Raw genomic sequence first — 24,437 nt, 5'->3', positions numbered from 1 at the left:
TATCAAAGTTTACGATGTTACGATTATTCCTGATATCCTAAGGCTGTGCAAAAAGTTCACGATATCCTAGGTTGTTCAAGATATCCTAGGTTGTTCAAGATATCCTAGATTGTTCAAGATATCCCACAAAGCTGACACCAAATTTTGTGGCGGGCCGGCGGTATGCGTTTGCGTAGACCGGCACCCACACAAGAGAGTTTTGTAATTTACCAAAATACTTCTAAGTAGTCAACCAAAGTTTCTGCAAAACTCCAACTATAACTCGAGCGGCAAAGTTATACTGGAAACAGGAACTCAGCTAACAAAACAGTCTGAAGAATCTTAGTATTACACGGTAGCGTTGGCCGTGGCCAAGACTTATCTTCTAATGGAAACAATGGAATCGTTATCCTGATTAAGGTTTTATAACCAAACAATCCTTTGGGATATCTCTTGAAACAAAACTCGACAAATATGTTCCTTGCAGTAAGCCTGCAGTTTATTGGCTCTAAGCAAATTACAAAAACCAGAGCCGGGGCGATAGTGTAAGTACTGTGTCTATATATAAAAGAGTTTAACTTACGTGGCGACGTTCCAATAGGTAGTAAAAATAACTCACTAAATGTCACTGAATAAAACAAACTAACTGTAGCACTTTTCACAAATAAAACAAAAACTGCACTAGACTGGGAGGGCACGAATCAGTCCTAGTGGGTAGGTAGGTAAGAGGTATACTATTTGATCTACCGGTCCGCGAACAGACATCAAATAGGGTAGGTGTAAAGGTTACCGTTTGATCTACCGGTCTGCTAAGCAGACATCAAACAAAGTTGGTTACCAGAAGGAATTAAGGTTACCGTTTGATCTACCGGTCTGCGAACAGACATCAAACAAGGAAGGTGTAAGGGTTTACCGTTTGATCTACCGGTCTGCGAACAGACATCAAACAGGGAGTAACTATTTGATTTACCGGTGCGTTTTAGGCCAGCTAAGCAATAAACTTAGAGTCTGTCAAAACACACATCAAATAGGGGTGCGACAGAACTTTAGCCGTCAACTTCCTAAGCTTGCCAGCAGTTTCTGGAGCGAGTCCGGGCTGAAGCGAAACTTGCGGAAGTAGATTGCCAAGTTCGGAAGGAGGTAACTTTAGCCGTCAGTTTCCTAAGCAGACCAGCAATTATGGGAGAACCCTGGCTGAGCCATCTTGCTTTCAGAAACAGATTGCCAAGTTACTGTGAGGATTAGGTAGGGTAGTACTTTGACCGTCAGTTTCCTAAGCCGACCAGCAATTATGGGAGAACCCTGGCTGAGCCATCGAGCTTTCGGAAACAGATTGCCAAGTACTGGGTAAACCAAGGTAGTGAGGTAGGTAACCAAGAGATTGAGTAGGCAGGCCTCCGTAGAGGCAGAGAGGTCGAAGGCAGAAGGATGGACAACTAGAGACTTCTTCGTGATAAGTTCCTGAACTGAGACGTACCTAACGAATTGCGTACTCCTCGTAGTCTGCACGTCTCTGAGGGGTTCAGGAGAGGGACGTTGTCCGACGAGAGAGGCCAAAACATGCGTTTTTAAGGGCCTCGGTCGGAGGTGCAAGCGGCACCAATTTACGGTCTGTGTGCAAAATAGTAACGTGAGCAAACGTTGCACGAGGACCGTAAGGTCAGAGGTTGAGCATGCGTGGAGATCTAAAAAGTACCTAGGGCGGAGCCCGAGGGGGACCAGTATCCTGAAAAGAAATATTATTGGCTTTACACACGACTTCGAGTGCACAAGTACTCGGAAGGGTTCCACTCTGAGGGGTGGAGTTGCTAGCTATTGGAACGAGCCATGCCATTAACATCTAGATTGGCTAGAACAAGGTGCCTTGGGCGGAGCCAGGCAAAAGATAAGATTTTGTGTGTGCGCATGCGTGTGCATGTGATGTGTAGTCCTTCAGTTTATGTGTGTGAGCCCCTTTCTCTGGAAGAATGAGGTTACATCGAGATATTACAGAGAATTGTACAAATAGTATCTTAAACTATAAACATATACTAAACATAAAAGATTTCAAGTAACAAACTTGAAAGGTTTTGTACTTAATGAACTCAAGACCCTTCGACAGTTTATCTTACTTGTTTTTGATCAAGACACACATATATATTTAATATTTCGAAGAACGAAAAAGAATCTTCTTTTTAGAAGCAAAAATGACATTTAAAAAGATACACCAACTATATGGGTTTTCTTAACAGTATTCTACCACTAATAATAATAACAAGAATAATAATCTAACTTGTTAAAAGATTACATAAATATAGAAAAAAAAACCAAGCTTCTGTATCGAACCAGAAGGGGAGAATGTTTATCTTAACTGCTGTTGACCTACAGGTCAGAAAGGGGTAACTCGCTGGCGAGACGCGAAAGCAGACAGAAGGTCTGGTTTCCAGCTAGGGAAAAAAGAACACTCAACACGAATTTGTATTTTAAAAGAAGTAAATGGAATACGAATTCTGTTGCAGGTTTAAAAATAAAAAAAAAGAATATTTATTCGCAAAAATAATTTGCGAATTTGCGGCCCACTACAGTTTGCATCTTACTTTCTTTATATTAGACATTTTGAAGCATTGTATACTCCTGTGTGAATCTTTTAATGGGAATCACTTCCAATTCTGTGCGAATAGAATCATCTGAAACTAAATATTTTAACATTTTGTCATGAATTCTTTAATATCCGTTTTCTATCACGACATTTTAATAGACACTATCTGCAATTTGCGAATAGTTGTATGTAAAAATGGATTTGCATCTGTATATAAAGTACACGAGGAGAAATTGTGTTTGATTTACCCAAATTTCAACACTTCCCTCACGAGCTTTCTACATGAACTAGCAACGGATTAATACTATTCAGTGAAAGATACCTTAGTAGTGTACTGAGTGGAAAATACGAATGTGATAAAAATTCTAAATCGGTTGTTTTAATCTATCCTAGGCACTAAAGTTATTTAAAATAAAATTATGGAGAAGGAAGTTGATAATAAGGGTTGATAGTATAAAGCTTTAGACAAGCCAGAAGAAACAACATTTCAAAATGACGTAATATACACCAAGAAACATCTGTTTCGGGACGCAAGAATTGTCTAAATCAGGAACATACGAACTTGGGCACTTCTTTCTTTTGAATACTGCAAGCGGAGACAAGCTAAGCTATAGAACACGCGCAAGGCAGTGAATTGAGTTACTAAATATCGAACAAGAAGCACTGCATAACAAATAGAAATAAGTGTTTTAAATTATTATCTTGCTTCCTAATGTTAAAATTTATGACTGTATTTGCTTAATGAAATTACTCTTTTACCATTTTTATTTGTCAGTACATGTATTATGTAATACTCATAACTGCTATATGTAATTCAATAAAATAATCTTGTTCTTTAGGAATAATAATGAAAAAGAAGAAGGCCTTAAACGATAGAGATATACAGTACTTTAGTTGTTGTACAGATAAAAATATACAGAACGTTTTGAAGTACTACATACATATTCATGTTTTTCTTTGTGTGTGTGTGTGTTTTGTCTCATAAAAGAAAAGAAACATATCCACCAGGGACACTTGTATCCAGAACAGTGTTGAAATGGGTCACGAATCTTGTGACCCGCGACTCGAAAGACCCAGGAGCAGTCAGACCCTCGCACATGGGCTTGTCTACAGCGTACATTATTATTAATAGTAGTTAAAACTGTGTAATTTTCTGGTATCTATATTATACACGAAAAATTGAAATGACTATGTTTGGGACTCCTAGTCTCTTGAACCACTAGACCGATCTCGATCAAATTTTCAACATAGATGAGGTTTGGGCCTGGCACAATTTTTGTCATGTTACCTGACTGTACAACATAGGGGAGGGGGGACAGGAGAGATATATATGGACAAAAAATAAAAATTAAAATGACTGTCTTTATGACTTCATCAATATTGAACCACTCGACCGATCTCAATCAAATTTTCAACATATATCAGGTTCGAACATATATATAAATTAAACTTAATAACTCTTGAACCAGTCGAAAGATCTAGATCAAGTTTTCAACATAGATGAGGTTTGAGCCCGGAATGACTTTTATTATTTTACCTTGACGGTGCAACTTAGGGGAGGAGGAGGAAGAAAGACACTTATAAATGATCGAAAATGACTGATATTCTGTCGAATCTATAGTTTTTGGGGTCTCTGAGATTAACAATAAGACTTCTGATGCTGTTTAAATCCAAATTCAGCTCCGCAGCTTGGGGAGGTAGAGTGGGAGATCTATAAAAATGATCTAAAATGACCAATATTAGTGTCGAGTCCATAGGTTTCAGGGTCGCTGAGTTGAACAGTGACACGATCCCGTTTACGTCCAAATTCAGCCCGCAACTTGGGGGAGGGGTAGATATATAAAAATGATTGAAATTACCCATATTAATGTCGAATTCACATTTTTCAATGTTGCTGAGATAAACAATGACACTTTCGGTGTCTTGCCCTGCAACGTAGGGGAGGAGAATGAGGGGAAATAAAAAATCATCGAAAAAATCTGGGCTGCCAGGTAATACCAGATGCCTCTAGTGAAATCGATTTCCTGGACGTGAGCGAAAAGTAAAGATAAATTATACGAGTCATGACAGTGCATTTTGGGGGTCACTGTGAATTGTCTCAGACATCTTGAGCCCTTTCCATAGTGGTTTGCGTCAACGCAAAAAAAAAAAAATGTTTTTTTACAGAATTTTGCGATAGTTGGCATAGCTGTTACAAATACGTGTTTCATTATTATCGTTTCGTTGCGAAGGCTCTTACAGACTGATTCTCCTTCGCTGCTAATCGCCTATTTCAGTGTTCTTTATTACTCGGACAGCTTTCATTTACTCTGGTGCTAGGGTTACCACTTATCCAATGCAAAATATATGGATACTTCATGCAACAAATGATACTTCAATTGTTACTTATTTTGTTGTTACTTTCCGAACCTGAATTTATAGTTGAAACATGGTATCACAAGATGGTAAGGTTGTCAGCAGACCAAACTCAGGCTAAGAGAAAAAGAATTAGGGAATGAAACAGAAGATTTCGTTGTATTTACGAACTACATTATTGAGAATATAATTACCTGTGATATGCCTTGAGGGAGGAAACATCATCTTTGCGAATCAATTTTGTAGACCATGACTGCACTTCATCCTTGTATTGGTCGTGATTCGTCTCCAGATTGTTTAGCAGTGCGTTGGCTTTTAAGGTTTCATGTTGCGAGTACTGTAAAGAGACAAGAAGAAACGATTCTACTTTAGAAATGATGTGGAACAGAGTGACTACTGAACATTTATCAAACACAAACGCATCATGAATAGGAAAGGTAATTCTGTTCTACTTGTTACTGAGACAGTTTTTTTTTTTTTTTTTTTGACAAATCAGTGTATTCTACTCCTTTATTTTCAAATATCTGGGAAGTATTTTGACGAAAGACGTGTACTGCACGAGACAGACCACATCGAAGATTGCCATAGCCAAAGAAGCATCCAATAAGAAAAGATCACTCTTAAGTAGCAGCCGTAATATTGGACTAAGGAAAAAATTGGTCAAGTCTATATATTGAGCATTGGACTTTGATTCCGAGACTTGGACGTTAAGGAAGTTAGAGAAGAAATATTTAGAGAGCTTCAAAATGTGGTGTTAAAGGAAGATGGAGAAGATAAATGAACAGAAAGAGTAGCAAACGAAGACGTTTTAAAACGGATAGGAGACAAAAGGACGCTTCTAGCCATTATCCTTCGTGGAAAGGCCAATTGGACTGGAAACTGCGAAGATATTGTCTTCTTCATACCGCCATAGAAGGAAAAATGAAAGGAAAGCGAGGAATAGGACGAAGAACATAAGTGATCGATGATTTGAAAAATAAAAGAAAATATTGGAAGTTAAAAGAGGAAGCTGAAAATCGAGAAACATGGAAGAAACATTTCCAGGCCCAAACTGAAAATTAAGAAGAAGAACAAACTCTATTCTCAGGACCTGCCAAAAGGCAGAATACTTAATAATAAGAGGTAAGTATACACAGTTTTCATTTGTTTAATGTATTTATGAACATGGAAGACAAGCAACTTAATCTTCCTTTCTGGGTTTCGTCATATAGTGTAAACACAAAGAGTAAGCTGAAAACTGAAATTGTAATCTTAAGTTCCTGTGATATCGGTTGTAAAAGTACTAAGTAAGCGTTTATTTCTCATTATATCCATTCATATGTAATATTCGATCTAGACAGTTAGCTACAAATCTTCAAAGATCGATTTTTGGATAATAGCAGATTTAAAAGTCAGTCTCTTTGGGTCAGAAATTGCATTTCAGCGAAGCAAACTTTATTAGATATATCTTTAGTTAAAGAAAATTATTAGTGTTTAACTGGGGAAGAGAAAGAAAGCTTTTTTGAGATAGCTAGGCGAAAGAAGAGAAATAAATGACAGCAACATTTCGGTGACACATCACCTCTACCTCTGGGCAATATTTTCTTAAAAGAATTTTCATCTACATCAGACTAAATAATTATCTACCAGTCTTATGGCTTTTAACGCATTTTTTTCAATATTGTTTGAACTGTGCGCAGTAAAAATGGCCATCTTAGTTCAAAATAATGAGTTTGTGTTATTCTGTTTGTAGTAAGTTTTAACACATGCCTAGTGATATTCAATCCTATTGGATTTTGGAACAAATTGTTCTAATGAAGGCGGTTAAATCATCTACCTGTTATGATCTTTATAGATAGAAACACCAACAGCAAGTGGAAAGTGTAGGGTCATCAAAACAAATAGCAGTGCTTCTGCTAATGTGAATTTTGTCCGAAAATTCATAGGACAACAGAAAATACATAACATTACATGAAAGATTACAGACAATCTAACATATTGTTCATTGCATGGTATAAATGTCAAATATACTGCGTAAAGCCTTACTCATAGGTAAAAATGACAAACGACACAAATTATATCTACACAGGGTTTTGAGGTAGCTGTGATACGTTTGCTAATCATTGTTCTTAGCTAATGATGTGTTTGCCTGGTTGCTGACCAAAAATATAATTTGTCAATATTAGAACCTTAATAGTTTGCATTTCATTATACGAGCTGGAGTGCTATTAACATCAAATGGTATATATTGAAAGATGCGTTCTGCTGTTCTATTTCGGCGTTTTTTTTTTTTTTTTTTTGTGTGTGTGTGTGTGTGTGTGTCCAAGCATCTTGTACTTTAACACTGCGATGGTGTTATTTTCACAATGTTCAACGCAGGATCTGAGTCATATCGGCAACACAGAACCTTTGGAGTTCAAATAACACTTTAAAACGGTAGTCATTTTTGGACTACTTGCCTGTGTTGAAATTGAGTTACAGTGAAACCTGTCTATGTTGGCCACCATCGGTTCCATCGAAAAGTGGCCAACTTAGACAGGTGGCCAACTTACAGAAAATAAGTGTGATTTGTGTATTTTTAGAATAGGATATCTAGTATTACTTGAATGTAAAATTTTAATAAGCAGTGGCACGACAGCTACTTATAAATAATGTATATAGAGTAATCATAAAAAATATACAGCACTAGAAAATATTACTACAGTATGTTTAATATATGTGCATACTTTTCTCTTCCTGAAAACTAGTCTTGTACATTGGATTATTCGGATTGAAAACACAATAACACAAACAAGCATGAAATAGAAGCGTAGGTACGCAGTTTATTGAAATTGACATTATAACACACTGAGTTATTCAGATTGTAAACAAGAAAAGCTAAGTTATAAATTGAGAAGTTCATATGCAATTTATATGACTTCTTTTCAGTTGTTACTGAATGGTGGCTAATTCTAGGCGTATTTCTTTTATTCTTTTTTTGGCAGATATGCACATACTAATATTTTAGTTAACTACCTCTTGTTAATGAGCTAGAAGTGTTTCCCTCGGAGCAAAAGATGTTTTGAGAAAATCTTGAGGGAATTCATATCTCAAAAACTCCGCTATCTTTTGACAAACCGACAGGTGCCAATAGTTGACAATTGAGAGGGTTAGTTTTAACCTTGAGGATTTTCCGGAATTACTAAAGCTCCCCACTGATGAGAGGAGTTGATATAGCTAATGGTTTTACCAAAACAGACAGGGTAAACAAATACGTACAACCATTTCCTGAATTCCTGTACGTGCTTTTTCTTATTCACACCTTCCTTCACCACCCCTTTATGAGGGTAATGTTCTGGCCATTGACCTCCAAGAAAAAATCGTGCGAATCTATGCTTCTTTGTGTCCAGTCACAAATACAGAACATCTGCCTCTAATATGGGAATACGAAAGAGTTAAGAAACATAACAAAACGAATTGACAGTGTGCTACAATATTGAAATTCGTTTATGTTTGATGATAACCAAAGTCGCTCTCTAAGTTTAAACGTGAAATGTAAATCGAAAGCAGTTATCTACCTCTACGATTTTTTTAAAAAGATTTTCTATCTGAATCTCTATCCTTGTCGTAACCAAAACTTGTCCTTACAATATTTTATGAGGAGTAAAATGTAATTGATGTCTTATTCGGTAACTCGGTATCATTTTCGTCCAAAAGCCAATCGTCCATATCTTCTGGTCGAAACATCATGGTAAAAGCACAACATTCTTCAAATTACTTTCCTTTCTTATTCGTTTCTATATCGGGGGGCGCGGTGGCTCAGTGGTAGAGCGTTCACCTCTGGTGCTTGGGGTCCCGGGTTCGATCCCAGCCCCCGCCAAGTGAACTTTGTGGTGGACAAACACCGTGCTCGTGGGTTTTCTCGGGGTTCTCCCGTTTCCTCCCACTTTCTTCATTCCACCATTTCACTCATCTCTCATAATCACCGTCTCCTTTAGCCTAACCGGCATAACCGTGGGACGTAAAACTCAAAGATTTCATTTCATTTATTCGTTTCTATATCTTACACTTTCTACTTTTCAATAGAATATATGCATTTAAGTGTTGGAAAGGGGAAAAAGTAGCGCCTCTCAATGAAAAAGAAAATCAAGTACATTTTCAACTTAGCATAATCTATATTGTTGGTGTCATTAAAATGTCAAATTTTAAGTCTGGGAGAAACCACCCTATGTAATGCAACCAATTGATGGAATATGGACACATGCATCAAATCAGAAACCCCACACACCTTTAGGAAACATGCTGGGATGCCCAGTCAGCAGAGAGTGTTTTTGAACAATATCGTGTAGAGAAGAACAACAGAGAGCACACAATCAGTGGTGATTTTACTTTGGAGCTTCAAACGAAGACATTCTGTACATCTAGCAGCGAAAAACTTACATTGTGCATTTGGACAAGAAGTGATGAACGTACACACCATACGCTGTTGGTTTGCAAAAATTCTGTACCGGCGATACAACATTGGAAAGTGAGCTCCACGGCTATGATAAACAGCGTGTTTTAATTAGGTACTTAGAAACATGGTAAAAGCAGGCACTCAGAAAATGATTGTTCAGTTGGAGACGATTTTAGCCACACGCCATATCACTGTCGTTAGACATCTCCGAGAAATCGGTAATGTCAAAAAGATGAATTCACGGATGCCACATGAGTTATCACTGGTAATAAGGATCGCCGTGTGGAGGTGTGCAGTTCTCAGAGTACCTGATAATCGGAAATGTTTCCTGTATTGAATTGTCACTTCAGTTCAAAAATGGATGTGCTTCAACAATCGTAAGTGGTCAGGACAATGATTGGTTAGTTTTGTTTGCTTTCCCATTCTTTTATATCAGTCAGTTTTTCAATAAACTAACCCATAGCAAATATCATACAGATGGATAACAGCTATTAGTACTTTCTTTCCATCGCCTGACTATTGAACACATTAAAGGATTTTGATTGTTTTAAATAAACAATTTTTAATTCCGTCGCTCTTCGTCTGTCTAACATAAAATGTGTTGCGTGATTAAATCAAATAATACGCTTGAATGTACTTGATCATACGAAGTTCTTTAAATTGAACTAATGAATTACGTTTTAAATCTCAGCGTTTATTTTTATTTATTTACTTTTTAACCACGAAACTTTCTTCAATGGACTTTCATATGCTAGTGGGAATATCTTTAAAAAAAAAAAAAAAAAAAAACCGCGTCTGGTAGTGTTATTTATTCATTTGCTGTCCTGTATTTTTATTAGGTTTTTCGTTTTCTTCTTATGTTAATTTTCGTTCGTTTCAGGTCGTGATTCCCGATATGAACTGCTTGCTGTTCCATTCACTCATCAGAAATTCGACAAAAGAGATACTAAATGTAATTTGTGTTCGAAGTACTTTTCCCGTCCCCATACATTAAGAAGGCATTTGAGGGAGACACATGGCAACTATGGTCCGTTTCGATGTCCGTTCTGTGGAAAACTGTCGAAAAACAAAACCAGCCTAAAGACACATATACGTGACTATCACAAAAGGCGGTATGTTATTTATCATTTTGTCCATAACTATCATCCAAAAATTAATAAATATAGCTAGGTATACGTATATTCATATTCAGGCACACACACACCCACACACACCCACACCCACACACACACACACACACACACACATATATATATATATATATATATATATATATATATATATATATATATATATATATATATATATTATACCTAGTTTGGCCATAAATACTTTTATGAAGTTTCAGAGGCTGCAACATTGTCCATTTTAAGAAGAATGTACGAACATTTAGTGTGATTACTCATTCTAAGTGCTCCTGCGTCAAGGGAGACAAGTAGCCCTTAAGCAGAATGGAATGGATTGATTACTAAAACCGAGTAGCAGCAACAGTACTACACAGAGTTGGAAAATCATCGAGTGCAATTTTCAACGCCCTTAAAAAATTGAAAATAAGTCACATATTTGTGGACCGGTCCGCACAATCCAACAATTTCTTGATATTGGATCCGTTTAGGGCAGTCCAAGAGGGTAATTCACAAAATGTTAGTACTCCAGAACCTGTTAAAGAAGCAGCGACGCGTCTGAAGAGAAATTTTGTACGGAAACAAGCAGCGATGACCTGTGATTTAAACATCTCCAAGTGAATGATGTCCAAGCTAGTCAAGAAGGATCTTCGTCTTTGAGATTACCAACATTGGGTTAGGGTACCGAAATCAAGGTGACAGCGAAAGAGTTAATCCTCTCGATTACAAACTGTAGGCAGCGTTTGAGAGTACTGCCTACAAGAAGAATCACCTGACAGTTAACAATTGGAAACGCTGTTTACCGCTACAATGGCGACATTTCCTCTGAAGGTGGTGTGTGCTGCAGTAGATGAATGACCCGCCATATTCCGAGTCTTCGTGCGTTCTAACAGCGGACAATTTGAAATATCGTTGGCGCAAACTGTTGTCCGACCATGCGTTCTTCCTATCTTTTAAGCCTACGAAATTACCTTTTATCATATTGCTTGTTTTCACTTTTTTCTTTCTAATAGCATGTATGACCAGACTAGATATATATAAACAAATAGTTATCAAATAACAAACTTCCATGTAGCTTGACATGTAATATTTTTAAGTTAGTAACATTTAATTTCCATGTACTGCGACTATCTAGTACTATGGTGTTTTGGGTGATAGTGATATTCTAGTATTCTTGTTCAGCGCACACCAGTCACCCTTATTGTATATCTATAGGAACTAACTGGAATATTCGGACACATCCTGGCCAACTAAGTTGTAACTAGAGGCTTAATTTCAGAACATAAAGCTTGTTCATATAATGTCGGGAAAAAAAATAACAAAACTTTTATTAATAGTTGAATTACGAAATGCTTTCTCCCATTCCTGTGTCAAGGGAAAGCATAAAAGTCTCTCCTGTTTCTTAATTCTTGGATTGGACAATGGAATCAAGGTATTTGGCGAAAACTACTAAAAACACTCCAATATACAAAAAAAAAAAAAATCACTAAACATTCCACCGTTACCATACAGCTATTACATGTGGGTTTTAATACAATCCCAACAGAACCTTGAGGCATATTACCGAGTACATTGCTAGAAATTCCATATAAAATGTATAAGCGTAAAATAAAGTTATTCCATTAGTTTGTGTTAAATATTCTGCTTTTCAGTCACACTCGTGTGAATCCAGATTTCTTGCTGGTGAATTGTTTCACTATATGAGACCTAAGAATATACTACGTGACGTTTTTGGATAGTGTTCACTTTGTCGTTTAATCATTGTAATGCCTAATTCTATTATTTTCCAATATTTTTACTAAATGCCAAAACCATATGTTAAAAAAGGGAGTTAGTGGGTAAGAATCGAACCTTAATCTTCCACATAGGAATTTGGAACGCTAACCCAAAGTCCACGCCGAAAACTGGCAAATGAAATTCATTTTAGTTTTTTTCACGTTATTATCTTTTCTTGCGCTGATTCCTTGATTTGGAAAATATTCCGTGCGAAATATTCTTTACAAAATTGTATAAAGGTAATTTTATATTCTGACAATACTGTTGAGTTAGTATATTATAGATCTGTATATATATGTATTAGGCTGTCCCTTATATAAGGTAACTTCGTGTTACGATACGCAGACCCGTGTAAGCATGCATTTGTGAAAAACCAGCTCCATATGAGAACGTTAACCCGTGCCGACATGACGACAAAGTCATGAAATGACGTTTCCACATTATAATATAATTTAGAATGTCCAACCGTGACAGCGGAGAAACAAAAAGAGACAGAGAAACGAAACTTTGCACGAAACAACTAGTAAAAGAGGAGGACACCTGCCTGTGTATTGAACATCACCGGAAAAACAGTGTTGCCAACCCCAGAGAAAGTTATGTTCTTTTTGGCAAATCGAATAACCTAAATTGGATATCATTGAAAGCAACAACGAAAACAAAGACAAAAGAGATTATAAACGCAGTTCAATGTTGCAAACTTTTCAAGAAATATCGTGAAACATGTGTTAAATGCAAACGCCGTTGGCACACGCAGCGTTACAAACCACAATTCACACCTTTAACAAGATACCGAATATCTCAGTCCGTATGTGACTTATCGATCTCACATAACCACAGTACTGCTCCTCATGCTCTACCGCCTTGCATTATAGGTTCGAAACCATACTGCACTAGTGACCTTTTTCGAGTTATTGTACCTTTTCCAAACTCAACTTTCTCTTCTGTTGATGACAACACTGTTCAACGGACCCTTCTAGACTCGGAGCCAGCGAAAACAGTTCTTGTTAATATTTAATTTAATGTGTACAAAACGTTAATACATCACTCCCTGTTTGTGCCAACAGTGTTTGCATTTAACACATATTTCACGTTATTTCTCGAAAAGTTTGCAATACTGATCTGCGTTTACCATCTCTTTTGTCTTTGTTTTTATTGTTGCTTCCAATGATATCCAATTTAGGTCATTCGGTTTACAAAAAAATTCTTGGGTTGGCAACACTGTTCATCCGGTGATGTTCTTCAATACACAGGCAGGTGTCCTCCTTTCTTTAGTTGCTTCGTGAGAAGTTTCGTTTCTCTGTCTGTTTTAGTTACTCCGTTATCACGGTTGGACATTCTATATTATAATGTGGAAACGTCATTTCATTGCTGTCACAGACATATGGAAGTGCATAATTGAAATAGGAAAAAAATATTGACTAATTGTGTGTGCTGAAAGTGTGTGAAGTGATTGTGAACAGTGTCACTGTGTTTCATAACACATTTGATACAAATATTGTGAAAAGGAGGGAAATATGTCCCTCCCTTTCATAATAAGTTCTATAACAGCAATCCTGAAACAAAGGAATGGAAATAACATGTATCAATGTAGCCAATATAAATTTAGAAACATCCATACTGACTAACAAGAATAATGACTTGTATTGAGTACTGTTCGGAAACGTAATACCTCTCTAAATAACTCGAAAGGTGGATAATTGTGTACGTTCAAATGAATACATCAAGAAACAAATGAAATTGAATATAAATTCCTTTGATGCTGCAGGTAAATATCTGCAGGCAAATGGTTATCGATCTGAACCCAGACATTTACATCGTCAGTATCGTGCAATGTTTGGTTTATGTTGAATTTCGAATCGGATCTCATTGAGTACCCAAACAGAATCTTCGTGGTGTTTTAGTGCACATATGAGACTAAAATCTGGACAATTTTTAACAAATTCACAGGGACATTTCTATGCGAAATTCATATTTTAATTTGAACTTTTGAAGTGTTATTTTTAATTTTACAGTTTTCTTCAATATAGTACAACTTATAGAGCAATCTTTCAGCAATCCAATGGTGTTTGTTTTATGTATCTGGTGCACATATTATGACATTTTATGACAGTTTTTAATAATCAATGTAACAGAAAAAAATCTCCTTTTTGACATTTTTGAACATCCTGTATGGGGACACTTTCAGGAGGAGAGAGGTAATATTTGGGATTTTTTCATCTCCCACTGTAATAAAGCTGTGCAGCAATTTTTACAAAAATCTAAGATCATCAGGTCAGATTTTGTCATTTTATTGGTTGATTTCACATGGAAATGTCCCAGTAATAAAGAAAATAGACTGCTGAACTTTTAGTGTATTTCTATAGCTCTGTGTAAAGTACTGAATTTTTCTATTATATAAGAAAGGAAAGAGCCAAATAGAGGTTCTTGACCGTGTAAAATCTGCTGTATGGAGAGTTAGAATTTATTTATATATATATATATATATATATATATATATATATATATATATATATATATATATATATAGTGTTGCCCACGAGACTAGAAGTTTTCGTATCGTATCAAGACAAGAAATTTATTTTAAAATAGCATAGAAACTATTAATTTGATAAAGCTATTGTACGAACATAATGAAGAGGAATTTTCCACGTTTCAACATATGCAAGCCGTTACAGATTAAATACAGTAGAGTACCGAAAACACGGCCTAATGTAGACAGAAGGATAGCCGAGTTCGTGAAAATGCCTGGTTATTGGCAATGGGGTAAAAAAAAATAAAAAAGAATAAAAAAGAATAGCCACGAGTGCTCCCTCAGAAAATAGAATATTTTACCTGTATATATTAGTTGCTTGAGATTACAACAGAGAATAATCTGTCCAATTACTCGTAAACAAAGGAAAAGTACGTACTTGATAAAGGTCTAGAGCCTTTACTAATACATGACAATGCAAATTAATGAATATACACTGTACAGTAATTTACCTGGTAAGAGAGACCTCAGAAAAATACCCGGCAATGACCTTCAATGGATCTGAGCGCGAGGTTTTTTTCGCCCTGTCCGAGTTATCCGAACTGCCAGATTATCGGGTGCCAAGTTTTAGGAACTCTACTGTAATAATGTTGCTATATCACGCTCTTTGTGAACCTCCCGTCATACGGAAGGTTTCTGATAACTTCTAAATGAAATTAAGAGAAAGTTACGGCAACATTGTGTAGGGTCATTTAGTGACATTTCGACACGTTAAGGACAACTCCACACTACTCTCAAAGTTATTCTGGAAAAGCGATAATCCTTCCCCTTCTTATGAAACACAAAATCTTCCCCGTGAATACAGTACTTGCAAATGCAAAAACATATAAACGGAATGATGCGGATAAGTAGATTTTGGAAGTCTTGCGGGAGAAATCGACACTTACTATGGGAGATGTCGACACTATATAAACAATGAAATCCTTCGTTTCTATTATCTACATACGACTTATTTGCAAACTTTGCTGCGCTTCATTACAATCTAAGTTGAAATACAATAACACTGAAACACTAAGCTCGTTAATAACAAACTTTGTTTTCACCACATTTTGCAAAATATTCCTTTAATATTTCACTACGCATAATAATCAATAATCAAAAATTACAATTTAGCACAATCATTTTCGGAATCCATATGCGAAGAATCCAACAGAGACTGATTTTTTTTCAACTGAAACTGACTTTCTCATAGTCTTCTTTCACAACGTTTTGACAGGGTTCCTACGAACAAAGTTTCTGTGAGATAAATTTTGTTTTTCAAACTGCGGAAGAAAGATACGTTAAGGATTGATAATTTTGAGTACTGTATAGTGGGAGCATTAGAGTTTTTTTTTAATACATCAGGATCTTTGACACATGTATTGTGTTAATCTAGAACCAAAGGCAATTTACCATAGGCTTATACCGGACTAAATTACCCAGAAGCTGAGAAAGCGTGTTTGTTATGTAACCTAAACCTATGATGTATACACTAAAATGAACCAGACGGTAGTCCTCTTGTCTGATGACTTTCCTTGTAACAAAGGAACTATATCTCGAAATCTTCTTACAATCAAAGTCGATTTCGAATCTTACAATCAATCAAAACAAAATGTTGCTAAATGGAGAACGTTTTATTTTCGTTTTATTGTTCTTATTTACTGCTCTTTTGACACGAATAGGGATGCGCATGAGACGAGTCGAGACAGGATTTTCCTGACAAAATTCGAGTCGAGACACGGCTCTTTCAATAGAGATACATACATTTTTCGAGTCGAGACATCACTTTTACAGCACATTTTAGAGACAAGGCAGCCACAAATTTTGTCTCGTGCGCATCCCTAGACATGAAATTTACCACATACATGTCATTGCCGATTATACACATACTAACATTATAAGAAATACTGGGCAAATTCGTTATCAAATTATATTCCTACAACAACACATTTATAGACATGCGACAATAATTTTGGACATGAGTGTACCTATTTTTGAGGCTTCTGCTTCCATTGCAACAGGCAAAATTAACTTCTCTGCGTATGCAACTTGTCACTGAGAACCGACACTAACCTTCCACGTACTGAATGTTTCTTCTCGCGTGCGTGTATGATCACTAGCTTTGTCAGACCTTAAAAGTGTCTCCTTTAAATGACCCTACATAAATTTACAAAACAAGACGAGAAAACCTTTTCGAGAATCGAGACGAGTCAAGAAAGAATTAGTCGAGAATCGAGATGAGACGAGAAAGAATATTTCGGTAACGTAACGAGACGAGGAAACCTTATTTCTAGTCTCGTCTCGTCTCGTCTCATGAGCAATACGAAAAATAGTTATACATTTTGTTAACGGGACTTCCTAATCAAACCTAGTCCATTCGATAAACATAACAAAGATATGTTCATGCACAAAAAATTAGGTGCCATGGACAACGGATTCCCTGGGACGCATTGACCCTGTTAGTATAAAGAAAATCATAGACTCACAGTGAAATAGCTATTGCATCAACACTGTTCATTGGAAAGTCATGGTTCATAGTTCATTCTCTTCAGCATGGAAAAAGCTTGCCAGAGGTGCTATGTATTGGGGCTGATAACGTACATGAACAGGGAAAACTTAGAGAATGTCGGGAAAATTCCCTCCAGAAATCCCTCCCATTGACTTTGGACCCCTCTGAAGTGTCCCGGGTAAAAGCACACAATCCAAATGTATCTCGAAAAATATTATAGGGGACAAGAAATGTGTGTAAAAAGTTTCGTATTACTAGACAGAATAGGTATGAGGGGAAATCGTGTATTAGTATACAAACTTTTCCTTCATGCTATTCCGTCTATCAATACAAAAGTTGGTATACACATTTTTATCCCCTCTACTATTTTTGAGATACATTTGGATTGTGTACTTTTAACCGGGCCACTTCAGAGGGGTCTAAAATCGATGGGAGTGATTTCTGGAGGGAATTTTTACGATATTCTCTAAGTTTTCCCTGTTCATGTACGTTATCAACCCCAATACATAGCACCTGTGGCAAGCTTGTTTCATGCTGAAGAGAATGAACTATAAAACATGACTTTCCAATGAGCAGTGTTGATGCAATAGCTATTTCACTGCGAGTCTACGATTTTCTTTACTAACAGGGTCAATGGGTCCCAGGGAATCCGTTGTCCATGGCACCTAATTTTTTGTGCATGAACATACCTTTGTTATGTGTATCGAATGGACTAGGTTTGATTAGGAAGTCCTGTTGACAGGTTCATGTTCTTTCCTTGTCAGAACTGAGCGAGGGATGTGATAGTTCAATGAAAACGTAGCTTCCCACTTATTGTTGTTAATGTAATTTTGAAGATAATGTAAATTGTACGATAACTTTTTATAGTGCCATCAAATGAAAGGAAAGAAACAATACCAAATACTTTAGCTGAAATAATTACTGATGACAGTATCCTTCTTTATAGTTTAGATAAAATTAATTGGGTTAGATCTTGAACTATAGCATATGTCCAATTGACCAGTAAAAGAAAATTAGCAACACTAGTTATAAATGGCAAAAGTTTGTAGCTAGGATCAAGCGGTAGATGCTACAATGTAAGTAGAGTTTTCCATGGTATAGAAATCAACGCATTTACGAAGGTCATGCTCAATAATTTCTTTTATATACTTGTGTCAATATCTGATTCATTTGGAATCAGGTACATATTTAATAAACTTATTAAAATTAGGAAAACGATGGACCTTGAAACATATTCTTGTTTACATGGGCTAAGCAGAGGGGTTGCCTCGGGTCAAGCTTCTTATAACAGTGATATTGAAAATGGATACAGCTAACATGCAGCATTCCCCAATGTTAGGATTTTTTTTATGACTTATCACGAAAAGCAAGAAATTTACAGTCATGTTTAGAAGACTTCCCAGAAGCTCTAGTTTTAACCCAGTGGCGGCTCTATAATACAGCCACAAAGCCACACAATTAATACAAAAAATATTTTTAAAAAGCAGTTATGTATAGGAATGAGAAACGATCGAACAAAACTTTTAGCTTTTCCAATATTGATGCTCATGGGAGATTAGGCAACATAGCGAAAGTCACGACATTTAATGCTATTCTCTGTTCACATCTTCTGGCTTGGTTCTTTCTTGCATTCACCTGTCTCACAGAACAGTTATTTAAACGCTTGTCCTTACGTGCAGTGTAATCACACTTTTACCATGAACTAAATTAACTTGTTTTATACTCTGCCTCTGTGTAACGGCCAAGAGCAGAAAAATAAAATGAAAGCTTTTAAACTGGTTACGTGGCTGAACTTTTAAGGGCGAGAGGACTCCGCAGTAGATTTTTGAAGCATTGTGTGTGTCCAACCACGTCCATATACACATATTCTTAATTTACTTTGAAGCTTGGAATTTAATAACACCTTATGTGTATTTACGAAACTTCCATTTTTAAATTTTTTTTCCTAGCATTTAGAAAGCAAATTAGTATTTTTGAATTACATTTTAAATTGATTTACCTCTGAAATATTGCTGTGAATGTAATTACGGACAAGTAAATAAATGTTACACTTTCAATTTAAATAAATAAATAACCAGTAAGTAGAGAATAGTAAATTCTCAAGTCCCGAAGGGTAAGTTTAAGGTGGGGATCACTCATGGGGTTTCAGTAAATTCAGTGCTTCTTGGTCTTGCGGAACATTATGTATATTTGGAGCTTCCTCGTGGATATACGGTTAACAAATATAAATCGGCATGATGTATCAAGCTTCTCTCTACATTAAACAAAAGGACTGCGTTCTGTCGCTCAAATGAATTGTTTAATGAATTAGAGCGTTCCTATTTCAAGTGTGCCCCTGCTGGCGCTGCTGTCGATATGTGTTTTACCGTGCCTCCTTCGAAAGAAAAGGGATAAGTTGCTGTGGCAGAGATTCTTCAATGGTTCGATGCGGACAGAGTTACCACATTGTTGAATTACTTCACAGGCTTCTCTGTGCACTGTCTTGTTAGCTATTATAAGTAGCCTACGATCTTCACTTGCCAAAACCACAAGACTGAGTGACAAATTGGCAACACAGTTACGGTCATTTACTTCTTTCCCTAAGGCAAGAGGAAGGTTTCCTCCGTAAGAGGGCGGTGGGGTGGAGCCGAACTATGTTTCATATATTTTCAAAGGGCACACTTGAAAGGCTCTAGTCAGTTGGTAAGTTTGATTTGATTTTAACGACCATTTAGCACCGGACATCAATATATTGGTTGATTTTTGTAGGTATATGTTCGACCGTTTTCAAAAACAGAGCGTATACCCTTATACCTTCCATTACATTCCGGATTTAATGTGGTTATACGCTGGACTATACAAAGAGAGAGAGAGAGAGAGAGAAATTAAGTGGGTTCACGCTATATTACATCCCTGGCAACAAGCCTATGTAAGACGTGCACCTTCAGCTTAACGTAGGGTCCAAATCGCATGTACTCCCATCAGAATCGAATCCAGTTTCCTGCGTCGAAGGCATGTGAACTAACCAAGCGATAGTTTGATTTAAAAAGATCGATATCGAATACATACTTGGATTTCAGTGCATTCTGATTTTTTTGTTTCTATTTTAGAAGTTAATAAGTAAATTAAATATAAGAGAAATGAAGCTAGATAACTTTTAACCATCACTTAATCTCAGATATCTGTTTCAAATTACATTGTTAATAAGTATGTATATTAATGAATATGCAACCAAATGATTTTTGGATCAAAAGATCCAATATATTTCAGGCAAAAAAAAAAAATTCTTTGTAGGCCTTATATCTGGAGAACTACATATTGTGTAGCCAAACCGAAACTATCTTTTAATTCAGTATGATATGCTTATTCCGTAGACAATAAGAAAACTCGATTTAGGTTCCGTTCAACAATTTTGTAGCCCCTGATTCAAAAACTAACTATTGGCGAAGACCGCAATCTTTTGATGCATTTTTTTGGATCATTCCTGAAATTCTTGGCCAAGATCGCAATCTTTTAATCATTTTTTTTTATCATTCCTAAAATTCTTGTTAGAGAATCGCTTGAGAAATTCAAATTGAAGAAATAGGTTGGCAAGTGTTGGGAAAAAAAAATATTTTCCACTTCTTAAATAGCTTGAATTCTTTCTTCCGAGAAAAATATTTAATATTAAGTTTAGTAATTCCGAATGTAAGTTATACTGAGTATATGATTATGCAATGGGAAATTCGATGTCATTTTTTCTCTAATATTTTTGTCTCACATGAGAATTTAAAAAATGATTTCAAAGAGAAAATCACTTAAGAGGGCATGCTGGCTTTTCCGCCACTGACAATGTGACTTCCCTCTTGTGTCACTCTGGAAAAGTCAATGCTTTAACCTTGTATTAGATTAGTTACTAGTACATACTGTACTCTTTATCTTGTAGAGCTCTTTCACGTTAGCATATGCATTAACGAAATCAATTTGTTCGATAGCTGAAGACGATTTATATCAGTGGAATACATATAGCGATCTATCAGTTGAACGCTGAACACGATTTATATCGTCTTCAGATAGACCAAGAGTTAGATCTGAAGACGATATAGATATATTATTGTTCCAATGTCAAGAAAGAAAATATTCGAAAAGAACTACTTCAGTATTACCGACATTATAGGGACTACAGAAGTCATTACTAAAGTCTAAAGATGTCGATGCCAGAAAAGAATCGGAACAGGAAAAATCTAGAGAAGACATAAAATATAACGGTTCCGATGAAGAAAGTGAGTACAAGGAAAAACAGAGAAGAAAGAGATGATGAATAATTGCAATGTAAAGTTGGAAGAAAATGCAAAAGATGCCTGTACAGAGAGTCAAAATTACATTGTGAAAAATCTTTATGGTTCAATGTTTTCATCATTGCACGTGGGGTACTAATATACGTGATGGTCCAAATGTGTGGAAACACCCTAATAAGTAGTAAACACCTCTAATGTAGTTGTGAATAGAGATGGGAGGAATGTTTAAGGACATCAAATTACGTCCACCAGGTTGAATTTTACGCAATTGACTTAAATAGAAACTATAGCATTGATATATCATTTTAATAGCTTTTTTTGTAGAAAATAAATGGCACTGTCATTTTTGTTCTAGCGCTAATCATTACGAAGTTATGACTGTTTCTTTGTATCGTTGCAGGTGGCGTTGACGCACGTAGAGCACATTGAGATTGTGCTGATCTTTAGGAAACGAAACACGAGTGTGGTTGCAGACGATTTTAACTGCCGTTACCGTGAAAAATGACTCCCATCAGCAATGGTATTGTGTTTAAAGATACTGGAGAAATTCCAAGAAACTGGAGCAGTTGGAGATCAACCCAAGACTGGTAGATCGTGTATAGTAACAGACGAGGCAACAACTTTGGTGGTGTTGGCATCATTCAATAATGGTCACAAGAGAAGCACGCATATTGTAGCTCTTGAAACTGGTGTTAGTCGCACTTCAATCATGCGCGTTATGTCAGTGAATAAGTGGCACCCTAAAGATCTGTATGTTCATTAACACCTCATAGAAAATGATCCAGATCGTTGTCTGGATTTTGCTCAATGAGCCGCAGCGCAGCTACTAAAAAATCGTTCTCTGATATATTGTCTGCTGATAAAGCAAACTTTAACGTGTAGAGCGAGGTTAACAAACAGGACGTGTAGTATTGGTTGGACAGTAATACGCATTGATTTGACGCATTCCCGTCTGTTCCCGGCAAGGTGATGGTGTATTTCTTGTGAAGAGACTGTGTTGTGGGTCCATTCTTCATTGACGGCACACTAACGGCTACAGGTTTTCGGCACATGTTAGAAGGTGACATCTTCCCACCACTACTGTCGGAGGATGAGTCATTCCCTAACTTTTCCAGCACGATAGTGCCATAGCCCATTAAGATACCTGTGTCGGTGAGTACCTCATCAGCATTTTTCTAATGCGCGTATTGGTCAATGAAGTGCTGTGGAACAGTCTCCTCGTTCCCCTGACCTGACACCACTGAACTACTATATGTAAAACCATGTGAAGTCTGTTATGTATGCAGTGAAGATAAGCACGGTGAAGTTCATCATCTCAAGAATCGAATTGTAGACGCATGTATCAACACCACATCCAGCATTTTGCAGAAGGTTTTGCGTGACTGAGAAATCAGAATGCATCTGAAAATCGACCGGAATGCAGAAATACATATAAGACATCCTGTAACAGTGCGTGGTTCTTTCGAAATTAGGGACAACAAAGAAACAGCCATAACTTCGTAATGGTTCGAGCTAGAGCAAATATAATAGTGTCATATAATTTCTACAAAAAATTGCTATTAGAACAACATATCGCATGCTATGATTTCTACTTAAGAAAACTGCTTAAAATTGAAGGTGGTAGACGTTATTATGATCTGTCCTCAAACATTCTCTCTGACTCCCATTCCCCACCTACATTGTTACTTTGGTTATACCTATATTTTGGAGTATTTACCACTTGTTTTTGGTGTTTCCACGCCGGTTGAAAAAGCAAGGGAAATAACTAAGAGCGTAATATATATATATATATATATAACATTTGACTATTATAAAAACTGTTTATTCAATAACGTAAAAACATATAAAGATATAAATCTCATTAGAAGTCATAAGCATAATATGTATACTATAAAAATTAATAATCTAGCGTTAGTTTCAAATTATGATAAAACATATTTCTTACGAGAAGATGTATATACATTAGCTTGCAAACATAATAGAATAGAGCAAAAATGTAACTATATGTAGTGTAGTATTGTAAACGTTCTTTACATTTTATATGTACTTTATGGTTACATTTGGAATATATTGTAAATATAAAGTTAATTAATCGCTGTCATTATCAAAACTATCAGATTCATAGTAAAAACAGCAAAGTTCTATTTCTTAATTTGCGTTAAACTGTACATTTTTGTTTCTACAAATTTTAGAAAGATAAAAACGCTCTAATCCTTTAAAGTGTATTCTAATACACTTTCTAAAACACACTCTAAAATGTTTATGGCATTAATTTTGACATTCGGCTTTTGAATTGATTTATTACTTTTTCATCGTATATCAGAAATTGAATAAATTGAAAGTGGATGTGAACATTTCTCGCAGTCTTTACATATAGTACAATAGGCATATAGTACAATAAGCTTTTCTAATTAGCATAATGGTTTATATTTATTTTAAATAAAATTTATTTTAACTTAATTTACTGTGCTTTAAAGGTTTGTAAGCATACAAAGAAATATGCGTTCTTCAACATACTCATTACTCTTATATCATTTGCAATATATAAAATAATCTGTCCTTAAAAAATATGATTTTTATATTTAGACATTTTAATCCGAAAATGTTATAAATCATTCGTAATTTAATCTAATTGAATAATAGACAATGTGTATGTAATTTATATATATAAAATACTTTCATAATGGGGTTGTCTTTCAACATACCTAAACAGTACTGATGCTGTATTTTATTTCCGCTGATGGCACTACCACTGACCACCATTTTTCATTTTAAATCAAGTTTGAGCCACATCGAGAAACTATTACTGGTGTTCTTAAAAGCGTTTCCACCAGTGTATATTTCAGTTACACATTTGTGAATATTGCTTTTCTGTTTTTTTGCTCTAACTGCTTTAGGTTGCTTTTTTGCTGTTTCTTTTAGTGTGGAATGAAAATT

The 24,437-nt window shown here is 36.0% G+C and overlaps 1 protein-coding gene across 5 annotated transcripts in view; it reads left to right on the top strand.

Moving 5' to 3' along the window:
- The window catches only part of LOC145673735 (uncharacterized), a 453,474-nt gene that overhangs the window by 355,819 nt on the left and 73,218 nt on the right, over nucleotides 1-24,437 (top strand). For 2 of the 5 annotated variants that reach the window (XM_081743462.1, XM_081743465.1), the window contains exon 6: nucleotides 10,207-10,438. The exons of 2 other annotated variants lie outside the window; for them this stretch is intronic. In XM_081743462.1, the coding sequence (XP_081599588.1) occupies nucleotides 10,207-10,438 (232 nt within the window). Of the gene's footprint in view, nucleotides 1-10,206; nucleotides 10,439-21,900; nucleotides 21,945-24,437 lie in introns of those variants that run through there. One more of the 5 variants, XM_081743473.1, reaches the window with a different exon arrangement.

This window comes from Thermobia domestica, chromosome 17, assembly GCF_964235325.1.
Source record: "Thermobia domestica chromosome 17, izTheDome1.hap1.1, whole genome shotgun sequence".
Classification (NCBI taxonomy): domain Eukaryota; kingdom Metazoa; phylum Arthropoda; class Insecta; order Zygentoma; family Lepismatidae; genus Thermobia; species Thermobia domestica.
The sequence above is the reverse complement of the archived record's forward strand: the minus strand, read 5'-3'. Positions and strand labels throughout refer to the sequence as shown.